The sequence below is a fragment of the Rhizophagus irregularis genome, chromosome 18 (assembly GCF_026210795.1).
Source record: "Rhizophagus irregularis chromosome 18, complete sequence".
NCBI lineage: Eukaryota > Fungi > Glomeromycota > Glomeromycetes > Glomerales > Glomeraceae > Rhizophagus > Rhizophagus irregularis.
This window is the reverse complement of record NC_089446.1, coordinates 1073411-1088641: the sequence shown is the minus strand read 5'-3', so window position 1 is coordinate 1088641 and position 15231 is coordinate 1073411. Positions and strand designations below refer to the sequence as shown.

Genomic DNA, 15231 nt, shown 5'->3' with positions numbered 1-15231 from the left:
TTAGTAACCGTTCATATTAAAAAAAAAATAAAATAAACTCCAAAGTATTCGTATTTACGAATTTTTGGAGTTTCTGTACTCGGAAGCCCATCCGAAAGCCAAACCTATAAAAAAAAAGTAAAAAAAGTGAAAGAGGAAAGGGGAAGGAAGAAAAAGGGAAGGAAGGGAAAGGAGAACGAAGGAAGGGAAAGGGGAAGAAAGGGAAACAGGGAAGGGGAACGAAGGAAAGGAAAGGGGAGGAAGAAAAAAATTAAAAAAAGTTTAAAAAAGGATGATCCTTTTTTAAACTTTAATATGCGTAATGCGTAATGCGTAACGTTTGATTAAATAATTCAATAAATCGACCATAAATCATATATGTCAAAATTTGGCCGATTTTTAATAATTTCCGAAATTTGGCCGAAATGTGTGACAGATCAGCCGATTTGTCATATGACCGAAAGTTTTTATTTCGACCAGTGTTGAAATTAACTCATTAAAATAAATCTAATAATACTATTATCATACTTTAGACGTGATGAATGAGGAGTTAAATAGAATTCTGCTAACTTCTAATAGAGATCACCTACAAGCCTAAGATAAAAATTACATAAAAAAACTGGTTGAATTTATTTATAAGGTAAAATTTTTTATAAATTAAAAAAAGTAAATGTAATTCTGTGATAAGTTTTTTTTATATAACTGTTAAATATATAGTAATAGGACCTCAGACATCACATATATAACTCACATTTGAGTTTTAGCAAATTCAATCAAAATTAGATTTAACTCATAATTTTAAATAGAGTAAATTGATTGAAAATTAATTAATAGTTATAATTATGAGTTTTAGCAAATTGTGTTGATTTTACAAAGTTATGTTTTATATTTGAGCAAATTGATACTTTTTTTTAAATTTAACTTATCCTTTTTTTTTAATTTTTATAGATAATATTTTTAAAAATATTAGTTTTAGAGTTCAGGTTATATTTTGGCTAAAATTAAGTATAATACAGGCCAAAAACTGTGCAACATTTTATTTTTTAATAATTATTTATATTTAATTTATTATTTTATTAATTATTATTTTATCTATAATCTACATACATATTTTTAATTATAAATTATAAAAATTGACAGTTTAATTTATATTAATTATTTATTTTTTTATTGATAATAAAAAAAAAAATTATTAATTTCAGTAAATTGACGATTAAATTTACTAATTTACAAAAAATTTTAATAAACTAAAATTATATTTTATTAAGCAAATTTAAACTTATATTATTTAGAATTTTACTATAACTCATATTTTAAGTTTTAGCAAATTAGTATAGATTTAAAATGTGATAATTTGATTTTTAGCAAATTAGGTCTATTTTAGCAGAAGCAAAAAATGCTAAATTCATGCAAATCAGTTATGAGTTATATATGTTATTTTACACAGATGCTGACTCAGCGATGGTCGCAACAGTAAGCAGTACTTGGACAACAACAAAGCATCATTTTTACCTGTTCCATATCTGAAAAAATTTGAAAAAACATTTTCTTGGTAAATATGGTAGAGAGAAATGGAAAGAATTTTTTACAGTTTTCTGTCATGCACGTAATAGCTGTGTTGAGTTTATTTTTGAAGAAAAGTGGGCTGCATTATTACAAAAGTATAATGATGCTGCTAATTATTTGCAACGTTATCTTTATAAGTGTAAAGAAGCTTGAGCATTATGTTTTACACATTGTGCATTTAATGCAGGAATGCAGAATACGCAACGTGTTAAATCGTATAATGGTATAATTCAGTATTAAATTGCTAAATAAATTATTTTTTTATATTTAAAATAATAAATTATATTATATAAATATGTTTATATTTATAATCTAAAAATTTTAGTTTTAATAAAATTTGGGCTGGCATTATAAATTTGGCTAGATTTAAGAAAATTTTGGCTAAAATTATAATTTAAAAATTATTAATTAATTTAATTTTAACTATTTATATTAATTTTAACTACTAATTTTAAATTTTATATATTTTAAGAATATGTTAAAGCTTTGGACATATTTAAAACAACTAATACTAGTAATTTAAATCTAATAATTTTAGGTTTAATAATTTTATTACAATGCAATTTAATTAAATGACCTTTTTATTTTAAAGGAGTTACTAAAACATCAATTTTAAGATTTAGGTATGAATTAACAGGACCCCGGATATCTTCAAAACAGATCATAAGTCACACTTTCGGTTTAACAAAGCTGCGCTTGAATTTTATTAATTTTTGTCACAAGTTACTTTAGAGAATACCAGGTATTCAAAAAAGAACTGCAACAAAGTGCAGAACTAATCTAATACAAGAACAATAATCTTCCAGAAATATATAAAAAGAAATGCTAAGATTATAAACCCAACATCCTCTAACTATGGCTATCCCCAAATTATATCTTAAACCCGGTAGAATCGACTATGCTATATATACTCAGCGAGACCCCCACTACATTTAAAGATCGAAGAATCCCATTGCTAAATATCATTAGCGCTATCAAAAATACACAAAATTCAATTTCCTTTATTTGACTACATACTATAAATAACAAACCTATTTCACAAAGACCTCAGGGAACTTTTTAGTGTCATGCAGTCCAGCCGCTAGGAGAACTTTTTAGTGTCGTGCAATTCCAACAGAGATACTCACTTCATTTCAAACGATCCCTAACAGAGAACACCCACCTCATTGCGAACGATCCATCAGCCTAAGATCTACCTAGATAAGTCAATCCAATGATAGTTCAACATGTGATCACCATGATCGGCATACTACAAAAACTGCGGTACCCAACCTGTCACCCCCTTATCACCTGACACTGGTCGAAATCAAAACTTTCGGTCATGTGACAAATCGGCTGATCTGTCACATATTTCGGCCAAATTTCGTAAATTATTAAAAATCGGCTAAATTTCGACATATATGATTTATGGTCGATTTATTAATTTTGTTAATCAAACGTTACGCATTATGCATTACGCGTATTAAAAGTTTAAAAAAGGATCATCTTATACATCCTTTTTTAAACTTTTAATAATTTTTTTCTTCCCCTCCCCTTTCCTCTCCTTCGTTCCCCTTCCCTGTTTCCCCTTCTTCCCCTTTTCCTTCCTTCCCTTTTCCTTCCTTCCCTTCCCCCTTTCACTTTTTTTACTTTTTTTTTATAGGTTCGGCTTTCGGGTGGGCTTCAAAATACAGAAACTCCAAAGATTCGTAAGTACGAATTCTTTGAAGTTTATTTTATTTTTTTAATATGAACGGTTACTAACCGTTCTTTTTTTTACTTTTTTTTTTAGGTTCGGCCATTCGTGTGGGCTTTCGAAGTATGGAAAAACCAAGTTTCGTAAGTACGAAACTTGGTTTATTTATTTTTTATTTTTTTAATTTAATTTAATATGAACGGTTACTAACCGTTCTTTTTTTACTTTTTTTTTTAGGTTCGGCCGTTCGGGTAGGCTTCCGAAGTATGGAAAAATCAAGTTTTGTAAGTTCGAAACTTGGTTATTTTTTTTTGTTTATTTTTAATATTATGAACGGTTTTTAATAACCGTTCTTTACTTTTTTTAGGATCAGATGTTCCGAAGAACGGAAAAATTCCAAGATTCGTAAGAATCTTGGATTTTTTTTTATTTTTTTTAAAAAAAAATATTACGAACGGTTACTAATAACCGTTCTTTTATTTTTTATAGGTTCGGGTGTGCTTCCGTGTTCCAAAAAACGGGAAAATTCCAAGATTCGTAAGAATCTTGGATTTTTTTTTATTTTTTTTAAAAAAAAATGTTACAAACAGTTACTAATAACCGTTCTTTTATTTTTTATAGGTTCGGGTGGGCTTCCGTGTTCCGAAGAATGGGAAAATTCCAAAGATTCGTAAGAATCTTGGATTTTTTTTTTATTTTTTTAAAAAAATATTACGAACGGTTACTAATAACCGTTCTTTTCTATTTTTAGGATCTGGTGGGCTTCGAAGAACGGAAAACCAAGAAACCAAGATTCGTAAGTAAGTACGAACCTTGGTTTAATTTTTTTGTTTTTTTTTAATATATGAACGGTTTACTAATAACCGTTCTTTTCTTTTTTTTAGGATCGGGTGGACTTCTGAAGAACGAAAACCCAAAGATTCGTAAGAATCTTTAATTTATTTATTTATTTATTATTATTACGAATGGTTTACTAACCATTCTTTCTTTTTTATAGGATCGGGTGAGCTTCCGAAAAATGAAAACCCAAAGATAAAGATTCGTAAGTACGAATCTTTACTTTATAATTTTTTTTTTGTTTTTTCTTTATTACGAACGGTTACTAATAACCGTTTTTTTCTTTATTTTTTAGGTGCGGTGGGCTTCCGACGAATGAAAACCCAAAGATAAAGATTCGTAAGTACGAATCTTTACTTTATAATTTTTCTTTTTTTTTAATTTTATTAATGAACGGTTACTAATACCGTTCTTTTCTTTATTTTTTTAGGTGCGGTAGGCTTCCGACGAACGAAAACCCAAAGATAAAGATTCGTAAGTAATATACTTACGAATCTTTTTTTTAATGTTATAGAACAGTTACTAACTGTTCTTTTGATTTTTTTTTATAGGTTCGGGTGGATTCTGTCTTTCCAAGGAACGGAAAAAACTAAAGATTCGGTATGAATCTTTATTTTTTTATTTTTGTTTATTATTATGAACGGTTTCTAACCGTTCTTTTTCTTTTTTTTAGGTCAGTGTCTTCTGAAGAATGGAAAAAACCAAGATTCGTAGTATGAATCTTGGTTTTATTTTTATTTTTTTTTATAATATTAACGAACGGTTACTGATAAACCGTTCTTATTTTATTTTTTTAGATTCAGTGGGCTTTCGAAGAACAACGGAAAACTAAGATTCGTAAGTAAGTACGAATCTTGGTTCTTTTTTTATTTTTTATTTTATTTTTTATTACTACGAACAGTTTACTAATAACCGTTCTTTTCTTTTTGTAGGTTTCGGGATCTTTAGAAAAGTGGAACCAAGATTTGTACTTACGAATCTTGGTTTATTTTTTATTTTTTTTTAATATTATTATGAACAGTTATTAATAACTGCTCTTTTTTTTTCTTTTTTATAGGTTTAGTGTCTCGGGTGGGTTCTGATAAACAGAAAAAAACCAAAGATTCGTAAGTAGAATCTTGGGTTTTTTTGCTTTTTTTTAATATTATGGAACAGTTACTAACCGTTCTTTTCTTTTTTTTATAGTTTTGGTGGGTTTCCAAAAGATCAAGATTCGTAAGTATATACGAATACATGAATTATGTGATTGTGGAATTGTAGATTAGTAATACTTATTTGTAATATGCATTTATAAATAAAGTTGTGATTTATTGCGAATATTAAATAAAATGAGTTGTGGCTGAATATTAGTAAATAAATTTAGTACAAATTTGCAACATAAATTAAGTAACATTCGGAAAACTATTCACCAAAATTTGCTATCTGAAATTGTTCCGAATGTTAACTGAATTTTGGCCAAAATTTCAAGCCGAACTTTAGGCGAGTGGCAGCGAACTGCAGCCAAAAAATCAGCTAAAGTTTGACCAGCATTAGACCATAAATTAGCCTAAAATTGGCTGGTTGAATTTTAGCCGATTTGGACTATTTTGACCAGTGTGAGTGATCATTGATTTTGAAAATTAGTAACACCAAGCCACCATGATGATCAAATTTTCCAGTATCCCCCCATTCCTCAAAGAAAATAAGGTTACACCAAAAAAACAACCAAGAAAAACAAAAAACAAAAAATAAAAACATAAACCTCAGGAAAACTCGAAGTGCAATGAGAAAAACCTGAGTAAAAAACACTAAACATGCATCTCAACTCCATCTCCTTATTTTAGAAGACTAATACTCCCATTAACAACATCAACTAGCAAGAAATATGTTGGTCAAGAGCTTCTTCCAAGAAATACTGGTCCGGCCTGCGAACCACTTGGCCAGTTAGACTTTAAAGGCGTAAGAACTAAGACGCACTACTTTTCAACCTTTCAGAAAGCCCAGGGGGAACATTCATATGGAATTGCCATCTTACAGTATTATTGGTAACTCCAAGGCTCATGATAACGGTCCTAACTCAATATAAGCTGTAAGGAGTTCAGGCAAAACTAAAGACCTCAATAATAACTTTATATAACCTCGAAAAGTCCTTTTACTATCACTCAAGACAAAAAATCCTCATATTTTTCATCCATGTCTTCTTGGAAAAAATGGGCAGAGCCCAACAGGAGAGAAAGTACAATGATCGTTCAAGTCACACTTTCGGCAGATTGGCCCATTTTTCAGGGCTCAAAAAATCATTTTTTGTAAATATTTCGGCATCTAGTGGTCCAATTTTGATGAACTTTTTTTAAATTGTAGAGCTAAATGAGGGCTACAAAATAAAAAAAAGTTCATTAAAATTGAATCACTGGATGCTGAGATATTTACAAAAAACGATTTTTTGAGTTTCAGTAAAAAGGGGTGTTTTTAGCCAAAAGTCCATTATGACCTTTATATTAGATATCTGGGATCCTGAATTAACTATATCTTCTCTAAGTATATAATTACAACCTAAATAGGATTGTTGCACCTAATGCTTATTATTATTACAAAAACTAACGAACTGATAGGACCCCGCTTACTTATAATAAAGGTCACCGTAGTCTTTACTAATAGTTTTTACCTTGCTTTTTTCTTAAATTCTATTGGTTAATTAGCTAAAAAGGAAAAAAATCATAACAATGTAACATAAAATTTCCTTTTATAGTAGAATCTGCAAAGAATTTTATATATGATTTTTACCTTAGGCTAGGGGTGACCTATCTTATAAGTAAGCAGGGTCTTGAACTGATACTACTAGTAATTTAGAGTAAATTACAGTACCTTTTTTTTTAAAAATTAAAAAGTTAGTTTTTTACAATTTTCTTAACAATTTAAATAAACTTTTTTTTTAATTGGTTTATAGCTAATGTTAAGTTTTATAAAATAAAAAAGTTTATCTAAATTAGATTATTAGATGTTAAAATAATTGCAAAAATAAAAAATAAAAAAAGATTAAATTGTATCAATTTTAGCAAAAAATTAATTAGAAATTTTATACTAAATATTTGGGATTCTAATATACAGTATTATACTAATAATTTATATTATAATATTTTTTATTTAAAAAATTGAAATATTTTTTTATAATTTTTTTTTATTTTAGATAACTAGATTAAAGAGTAAAAAATTATTTTAATTTAATAAATATATTATAAGTATATTGCAAATTAATATAAAATTTTAAGTATATTTTAAATATAAATATTTCTTATAAAGATATTATTATATCAAATTGTACATTATTATTTGATTTACTATAATTGTCAAATTTTTATTAATTAATTGTATATTTTTATTAGCTTTAAATATACTTTAGTATTTTAAGCATTTTTTTTCCAAATTTATTATAATCTTTAAATTAACTTTATTTTTTAATACATTTAAAAGTGTAATAAGCTTAGATGTGAACTTAATTTTATAATTTTATCTTTTATAATTACTTATTAAATACCTACTTTAATTAGCTAAATTTACAGTAATAAATAATATATAAAAACTTCATGATTATATTGTACTTTTCCTTGAAATTAATTTTGAATATAATATTAAAATATTCAATTCTATTATAGATAAATTAATTATTTATAAAATGAATTATATATCAGAAATAGCAGAAGGTAAAGTTTTATTATTTTTAATAAATTTTTTTTAATTATTTATAGCTAATTACAATTAAAAAAGTTTTTCAGTTATTTTATATTATTGAAGAATAGAAGTTTTTGTAATAACTTTTTCAAAAATTATTAAAATAAAAATAGGGCAAATCTAAATCTTCTCACTATGTGTGATGCCTAATTTTTTTCAAAAAGGGATACTTTTATGTGCCGATCATTTAATTCTGGCCAGAATTAAATATATCATGTGATTTAACCAAAAAAAAATCCTGAAAATCATAAAGTCAAAAATGACATTCAAAACCACCTTTGATGTTAAGCAGGCAAAAATACACATATTGCACATTTTTTTAAAAAAGTTTGTATTTTTTATATTAAGAATTTTTTACACGTTTCAGGAGGTTGAGATACACATTTATTCACCATTTTTATTAATAAATATATAATTAACGTATTCCATATATTTTATTATATGCACGTGTTAAATAATCTGCTCGTCTCGAATATCGGTCACACGGCCTTCCGAAAACAAAGCTCATTTATACATTTATAACTTGTTTCAACTCGGTTTTTGTGTATTACAAAAAAAAATTTTATGCATTTCGTAACTGATAAACAGATAAGGTAAAGTGATAAAAATACCATTAAATTGTCACTTATAAATAAAACCTGATTTCCTTTAATTCGCAAAAAAAAAAAAATTGTCATGAAGGTTAATGATCATGACGATGCAACGGATTTGGATGAACTTTTTTATTTTCATGAAATCCAAGAACTTGAACAGAAAAATTCTGACCTCCAAGACAGACTAAATGAATGTTCCCAAGAGAGAGATACTTTCAGAGTGTTACTTGATGAAAAGGAAGATCTGGTTAAACAATCTGAAGAAAGTTTGAGGGCGCTCCGTACCGAACATAACAAGTATTTAGAAATAAACAATAACCTCACAGCTCAACTCGAAAGATTTATAGATAATCAAAAAAATAATTCTGACGAAATTAGATACCTCAAAGAACAGCTCGAAAGTTTGTCAACTGAAAATAAAAGGCTTAAAGAGGTACAAATTGATTATGAAACTATACGCAATGAAAATAATACCCTCAATGATCAACTCTCATCACTTAGAGATAATAATTCTAACGAAATTAGTAAACTTAAAGATCAGCTCGAAAGTGAAAATGAAAAGCTTAAAAAAGTACAAAATGATTATGTAGCTGAAAATAATAACCTCAAGGATCAACTCTCATCATTTCGTACGGAGAACAAAAAACTTAGAAATGGTCAAAAAAATGATTCTAGTGAAATTCGTGACCTCAAAGCTCAGCTCAAAAGTTTGTCAGCTGAAAATAAAAGGCTTAAAGAGGTACAAATTGATTATGAAACCATACGCAATGAAAATAACACCCTCAATGATCAACTCTCATCACTTAGAGATAATAATTCTAACGAAATTAGTAAACTTAAAGATCAGCTCGAAAGTGAAAATGAAAAGCTTAAAAAAGTACAAAATGATTATGAAGCTGAAAATAATAACCTCAAGGATCAACTCTCATCATTTCGTACGGACAACAAAAAACTTAGAAATGGTAATAAAAGTGATTCTAATGAAATTCGTGATCTCAAAGCTCAGCTTAAAAGTTTGTCAAGCGAATATGAAAGACTTAATAAAGCACAAACCAATTTATCAACAACACTTCGTACTGAAAGTGAAAATCTTAAAAAAGTAACATACGATTATGAAGTTATGTGTGGTGAACATGATAAACTCAAAATTCACCTTGAAAATGAAAAACTAAAAAATAAAAATAGCAAACAAAATAATCATTCAACGGTATATAATGATTACTCTAATTTGTCAATACTTCGTTCTGAAAAGGAAATCCTCACAAATCAGCTTGCAGAATTAGTTTCTGAAAACGAAAAGCTTAAGATATCTACATCTAAAAGTCCAAACAATTATTTAGTTGAAAATGATAAACTCAATGATCAACTCAAGCAACTCGAAGATGAACTTAAAGAAAAATCCAAAAAGTATGATCAATTAATTTCTGATATTAGAGTTAAAAATAGCGAATTTCAAAAAAAATCTTATGAATTAGAACAAATCTTAGCTCAAATATAGCAAATAATGAAAATGCATCAGATAATCCATAGATAAAGGATTCTGAAATTCGCCAATTTCAGTATAAAAATTATAAAAATGAAGAATTTATTGAGGAAATCAATAATCTTAATAATTTATTGCAAAGAAAAGAAAAAGAAAACAAGAACTTATAGAAAAAATCATAAATCTTAAAGAACAAGCATGATAACTTAGAAGTGGAGGTTTGTTCTTTTCCAATAATTGGTCAGGATTTGAATGATGTAGAGAAACGTAAAATATATACTCATGCTCAGGTATTCATTAGAAGGAAAAAATTTACTGTAATGTTAATAAGGATGTAGCATCCGGACGCCAAAAACTATAGGAAATTTTGAACAGGAATCGGACGATGATGAAATATTGTGATACTTTTACTGGTTTGTTAATTAGATAGAATAAAGAATTTCCATTTGTTATACCTTCAAATAAATTCAACTATTCTTTTGTAAAATTATAAAGATTATACTACTATAAATTATTACTATTTTTTTTTTTAAGTTCACCCTCATGAGGAGCAGTGTTTTATTATAAAAAATAAATTTTACGTAAACATAAAACATTTCCAAGAAAAACACCCCGTCCTGTTCTAATGAGCCTATACTATTGATTATCGAGACAATAAAACCATTTAGATGATTTTTCATTAAATCAATTCATTTGATTCATTTGATTCGAATTTGGTTTGATAATTTTTGTCCATTTATTTGATTAAATGGACCAATTTCTTATCATCAAATGATATAAGAAAATTTGTTGCCTCCCAAGCAAGTATAGGTCACTTTAGTGGAATCATTACGGAAATATATTATTTACCGAATGAACAAATGATCCAAAAGTTTAAGAAGATATACAATGCAATTAATTAGTTTGAGTAAAAAAGTCAAAATGATAATTTCTTAATTTATTACAAATTTACCTAATTAAAATCCTAAACAATTACAACGCTAATTTTCGTTTTTCCGCGATCGAACGTTAAGTACGGTATATTAAATAAGTTACTGTATTGATACAATCTAATACTCATAATTGTTAATTATCATACATATATTTTATGAATTTGAAAATAAATTTTATCAGTAAAATCTTTTCAAAAATCAATATAGATAAAAACGTGTTTCCAAAAAAAAAAAATTGTTTCTTCGATTCAATCACAATTTCTTTTAGTTGTATATATTAATAAAAGATAATAAAATAATTTTATTACTCCAAGAATTTCTTGATTAAAAATATAATGACTATTCTCTATTTTTCATTCTTAAAAATTAAATATTTTGGAAATAATAAATAGTACATATTGTAAGATAGCTATTCGCATAGATTATTAATTCATATATGATATTCTTTATTATGGATTTATTAATCTGCCTGATTATTATAAATTACATGTCGCTTGTGGCCCAGGTATTATATAGCAATTTTGTAATTCATAAATTTAATTGTGCGGAAAAGAAACGCGATTATATTATTGTTTTTTTTTTATTTTACTGTATTTATTTTATTTTGCTTTTTTTTTAAAAATAGTTTTAAAAAGATTTCTTAATTCTGAATATATTAAATATATTTATTAGAATTAAATAATTATGTAATAAAATTCTTAAAAACTTAAAGTTACCCAATGAAATGACATTTTATGTTGTTAAATGAGGTTTTTTTTTTCACGGAAATAATTTAAGGATTTACAAATTCAATATCTGATACCAAAAATATGTTTAATACCAGGTGTTTGTGAACCATCTAATGTCTTAACAGTCAATCGATCACATGGTTACAAATTTTGTCATTGATTCTGGTCAAGAACAGGTTTATACGGATATGGTTAAGTGATAAAAGTACTTCATTTTATGTGTGTTGATCAAAAATTTAACTCTTTCTTTCCTAAAAAAATAAAATATATATATATATATATATATTTGTTCATATTATGATTTTTCACTAAATTATGAAACTGAAATGGATTTAGATAAAAGTGAATATAATCAATCTATAAATGATAATTCGCAAGAAAATGATTCAGAAATTACAAGACTGCAAGCTCGACTCAGTAAATCCGAAGAAGATTTGGCAACACTTCGCACTGAAAACGAAAGACTTAAAAAAGTACAAACCGATTATGTAGATATATGTAAAGAAAATGATAAACTCAAAACTCAACTCGAAAATGAAAAAAATAATAAACAAACTAGTCACTCAGAGGTATTCGCTGATGACAAAGCCCAGCAACTTAAAGAATTAAGAAAAATTTTGTCAACACTTCGTTCTGACAAAGAAAAACTTACAAATAAGTTTACAGAATCAGAAAAAAATTTAGAAAAAACTCTTGATGAAAACAAAAAACTTAAAGATAAGATATCTGCAACTTCCAAAAATCTAGACAATTATTCAGCAATACAAAATGAAAATAAAGTTCAACTCAAACAATTCGAAGATAAACTTAAGGAAAAATCGTATAATCAATTAGTAACTGACATTAAAGTAAAGAATGGAGAAATCAGTGAATTTCAAAACAAATCTAATGAATTAGAAGAAATTATACAACTTCAGAAAAAAAATGATGAATATTTTAAGGAGATAAATGATCTTAAAAATTTATTGCTAAGAAAAGAAAAAGAAAAACAAGAACTTATGGAAAAAAATATAAATCTTAAAAAAGAAGCATCTCAATACCAATCCGCACTTGGTAGTATTACAAATTATCGAATGAACGATAACGATAAGAATCATTCTGTTCAACTTAAAAAGGATATTGAAGAATTACAATATAAGCTAAAAAATTACGTCACAACATTAAAAGGGGATTTTGAGATCGATTTCAAGGCGGTTAATGACCTTATGGAAAAGTATAACATTAAAACTAAAGTTACACCCAAAGAACCTAACAAACCGTTAGTTAAAGCAGTTTTACAACATCATATTATAAAAACGATAACAAAGGATATTAGAAAATACTTCAAACAAAATTTAAATGAAGATTCGATAATGCATTTAGAAAAAGAGATTGCAACAAAGGCAAAAGATTTAGAAAATAAATTAGCTGATTTCTCTAATACCCGAAACGGAACGGACACGATAACTCAGGCAGCTTCAATAAAAATACGACAAGAAGTTAATATCGCTCTTGGTAATCGAGGATTTTCAGATTACTTATCGGGTGAAGATTATGTACAACATATTTACATTATGTTTAAAAAATCCGATTTAAATAGAGAAATGAATAAATATCGTAAAATTAAAGATGATACCAAAAAAAAATATGTTGAGAAATTGGCGGAAGATTTAATTCGAGAATTTATTAGAATAATTCAATTTCGCTTAAAGGTTCAAGAACCTAGTGCTCGAGTGAGATGGGTAGAAATAGGTTCTAGTATTGACCCAAGCATTATGGAAGGAAATTGGGATAAAGATGACATTGATAACTTAGAAGTTGAAATTTGTTCTTTTCCAATGATTGGTCGAGATTTGGATGAGGTGGCAAAACGTAAAATATATACTCACGCTCAGGTATTTACAAAAAGGAAAAAATATCCATCGTATAATGAAGGGTTTAGCATCTGGTCATCACAAAAAATTAAAGAAAAGTTAGAACCGGAATCGGGCGATGATGTATCTGATTAAAACACCCTCAATTTATCCTATTTAAAATATTGAGGGATATTTTTTATATGGAACATCATGGAAAATTTTACTTGTCTGTTAATAAAGAATTTTTCATTTATTAAATAAAAACGAAAATTCAAATCATATATTATCGTAATATATAAAAAATTTATAAACTTTATTACGTACTATATATTTATCAATAAAAGAGTTATTCGAATATTCGAATAAGTAATTTATTAGTAATATTCAAAATAAAATCTAGAAACCATTAAGTTCGTTTAATTTAACCCTAATTTCAATTTTCACACCACATTATCACAAATGCACGTGCGGGAGTTGATAACGCTGCAAAATTTAAGAGTTTCCTATTCTGATCAGCAATATAATGTAATAGTGAATGACTTGATTTCTTTAAGATTCATTTACAGCGAAATGTGAAATGGTAACTTTATATTTTAATAAGGTTCTTGATAGAGGTTAAAATTCAGTATTCGATAATCGGATTTAAATCCGAATATCGAAAGAAACCGGATATAATAAATTCGGATGAATCGAAGAAAACCGGATTTACTATATCTGGATAATTCGAATAAAACCGGATATAAATCCGAAGGATTTGAAGGAACCGGATATATTATAAGTTAAAAATAAAACCGGATTTATTTTTACAATCTCTTGTTCTTGACCAAATACCATAATACCTATCATTAATAAATCTACAACTTTATTTCCAATTCCACGTAACCTCATGTTAAATCTAACGCCTCGGTAGACGGTTTTTGAATATTCATGAAGTCAATTCCGGACTAGTATTGAAGATAAAAACGTGAAATATAATTTACTCAGTCTTGAAAATTCAGTTAATTATTGACTTTTCCAATTCACAAAGATAACCAGTAATTTCTTTATTAAATCTATAGGTAACTTTGATTAAGTAAGTAATTATCCAAATGGAATTTAAATAATTTTAGAGTACGCATTATGAAAAATGATCGTTCACGTGAGTTTCTCTGTCCCTCACGTGATGACATCCAATGAAATCGCAAATCGGAGTTTTATCTTTTTTTCGTTCCGGACTTACAACGGTTTCCGCTTCCTAGTTAGTAGTACTAGGCCGGGTAGCTCATAATCAAAGTTAGCATGATATGATACAAAAAAAAATATTAGACATAGCGAAATATATAATTTATCGAATAAACGGCCTACGAAGGGATATAATGTAATTACTAATTAATTTGGTGTTAGAAGTATAAAATAATTTAATTATTATAACTTTACCTAAAAGACGCAAATTACGTTTGTTCAACAAACAAAAATTATATTAGTAAAAATGCAATCCATTTCTATATATTGTATAAAAAATATATTTATCGATAAAATCTTTCAAGAATCGATGCAAATGTTTTCTAAAAAAAATAATCACATTTTCTTTATTTCCTTTTTTATTTATATTAAAACAATTACGCCAAAAATTTTTTTCATTTGATAATAACTAAACTCCCTAACTCCCTATACCTTCTATAGTATGACGTACAAAGTTTCATTTTTTAAAATAGAAACAATGGTTCATATTATTATGATTTTTTATTATAGTCGGTTAGTATAGAGCGATTCTTTGATTAAATTTCTTTTTTAAAAAAAAAAAATGTATGATTGATAATTTATAATAAATAATCAAGATTATTATTTATTTAATATTTTAATTTAAATAGAAAGGAATGCCAAATTATTATTGTAATTTATTTATGTTTTTGGTT

At 26.7% G+C, this 15231-nt stretch overlaps 2 protein-coding genes across 2 annotated transcripts; both read left to right on the top strand.

Annotated features, from left to right (window-relative positions):
- Positions 1 to 8440: 8440 nt before the first annotated feature.
- Positions 8441 to 9856, top strand: OCT59_009869 (uncharacterized protein; the record flags this gene model as incomplete). The annotated part of the gene is made up of 1 exon (XM_066132651.1): positions 8441 to 9856. The coding sequence occupies one exon, from the start codon at positions 8441 to 8443 to the stop codon at positions 9854 to 9856; it is 1416 nt and encodes a 471-aa protein (XP_066000273.1).
- A 1866-nt stretch (positions 9857 to 11722) lies between these two features.
- OCT59_009868 (uncharacterized protein) lies at positions 11723 to 13722 on the top strand. Its single transcript, XM_025320616.2, has one exon. It carries the CDS (start codon positions 11828 to 11830, stop codon positions 13487 to 13489), a length of 1662 nt encoding a protein of 553 aa, XP_025171002.2. The 5' UTR covers positions 11723 to 11827; the 3' UTR covers positions 13490 to 13722.
- The last annotated feature ends 1509 nt before the right edge of the window (positions 13723 to 15231 follow it).

What these genes read in the sequence shown, in the direction of transcription:
- OCT59_009868 (XM_025320616.2), top strand. Translation starts at nt 11,828, where the DNA reads ATGGATTTAGATAAAAGTGAATATAATCAATCTATAAATGATAATTCG.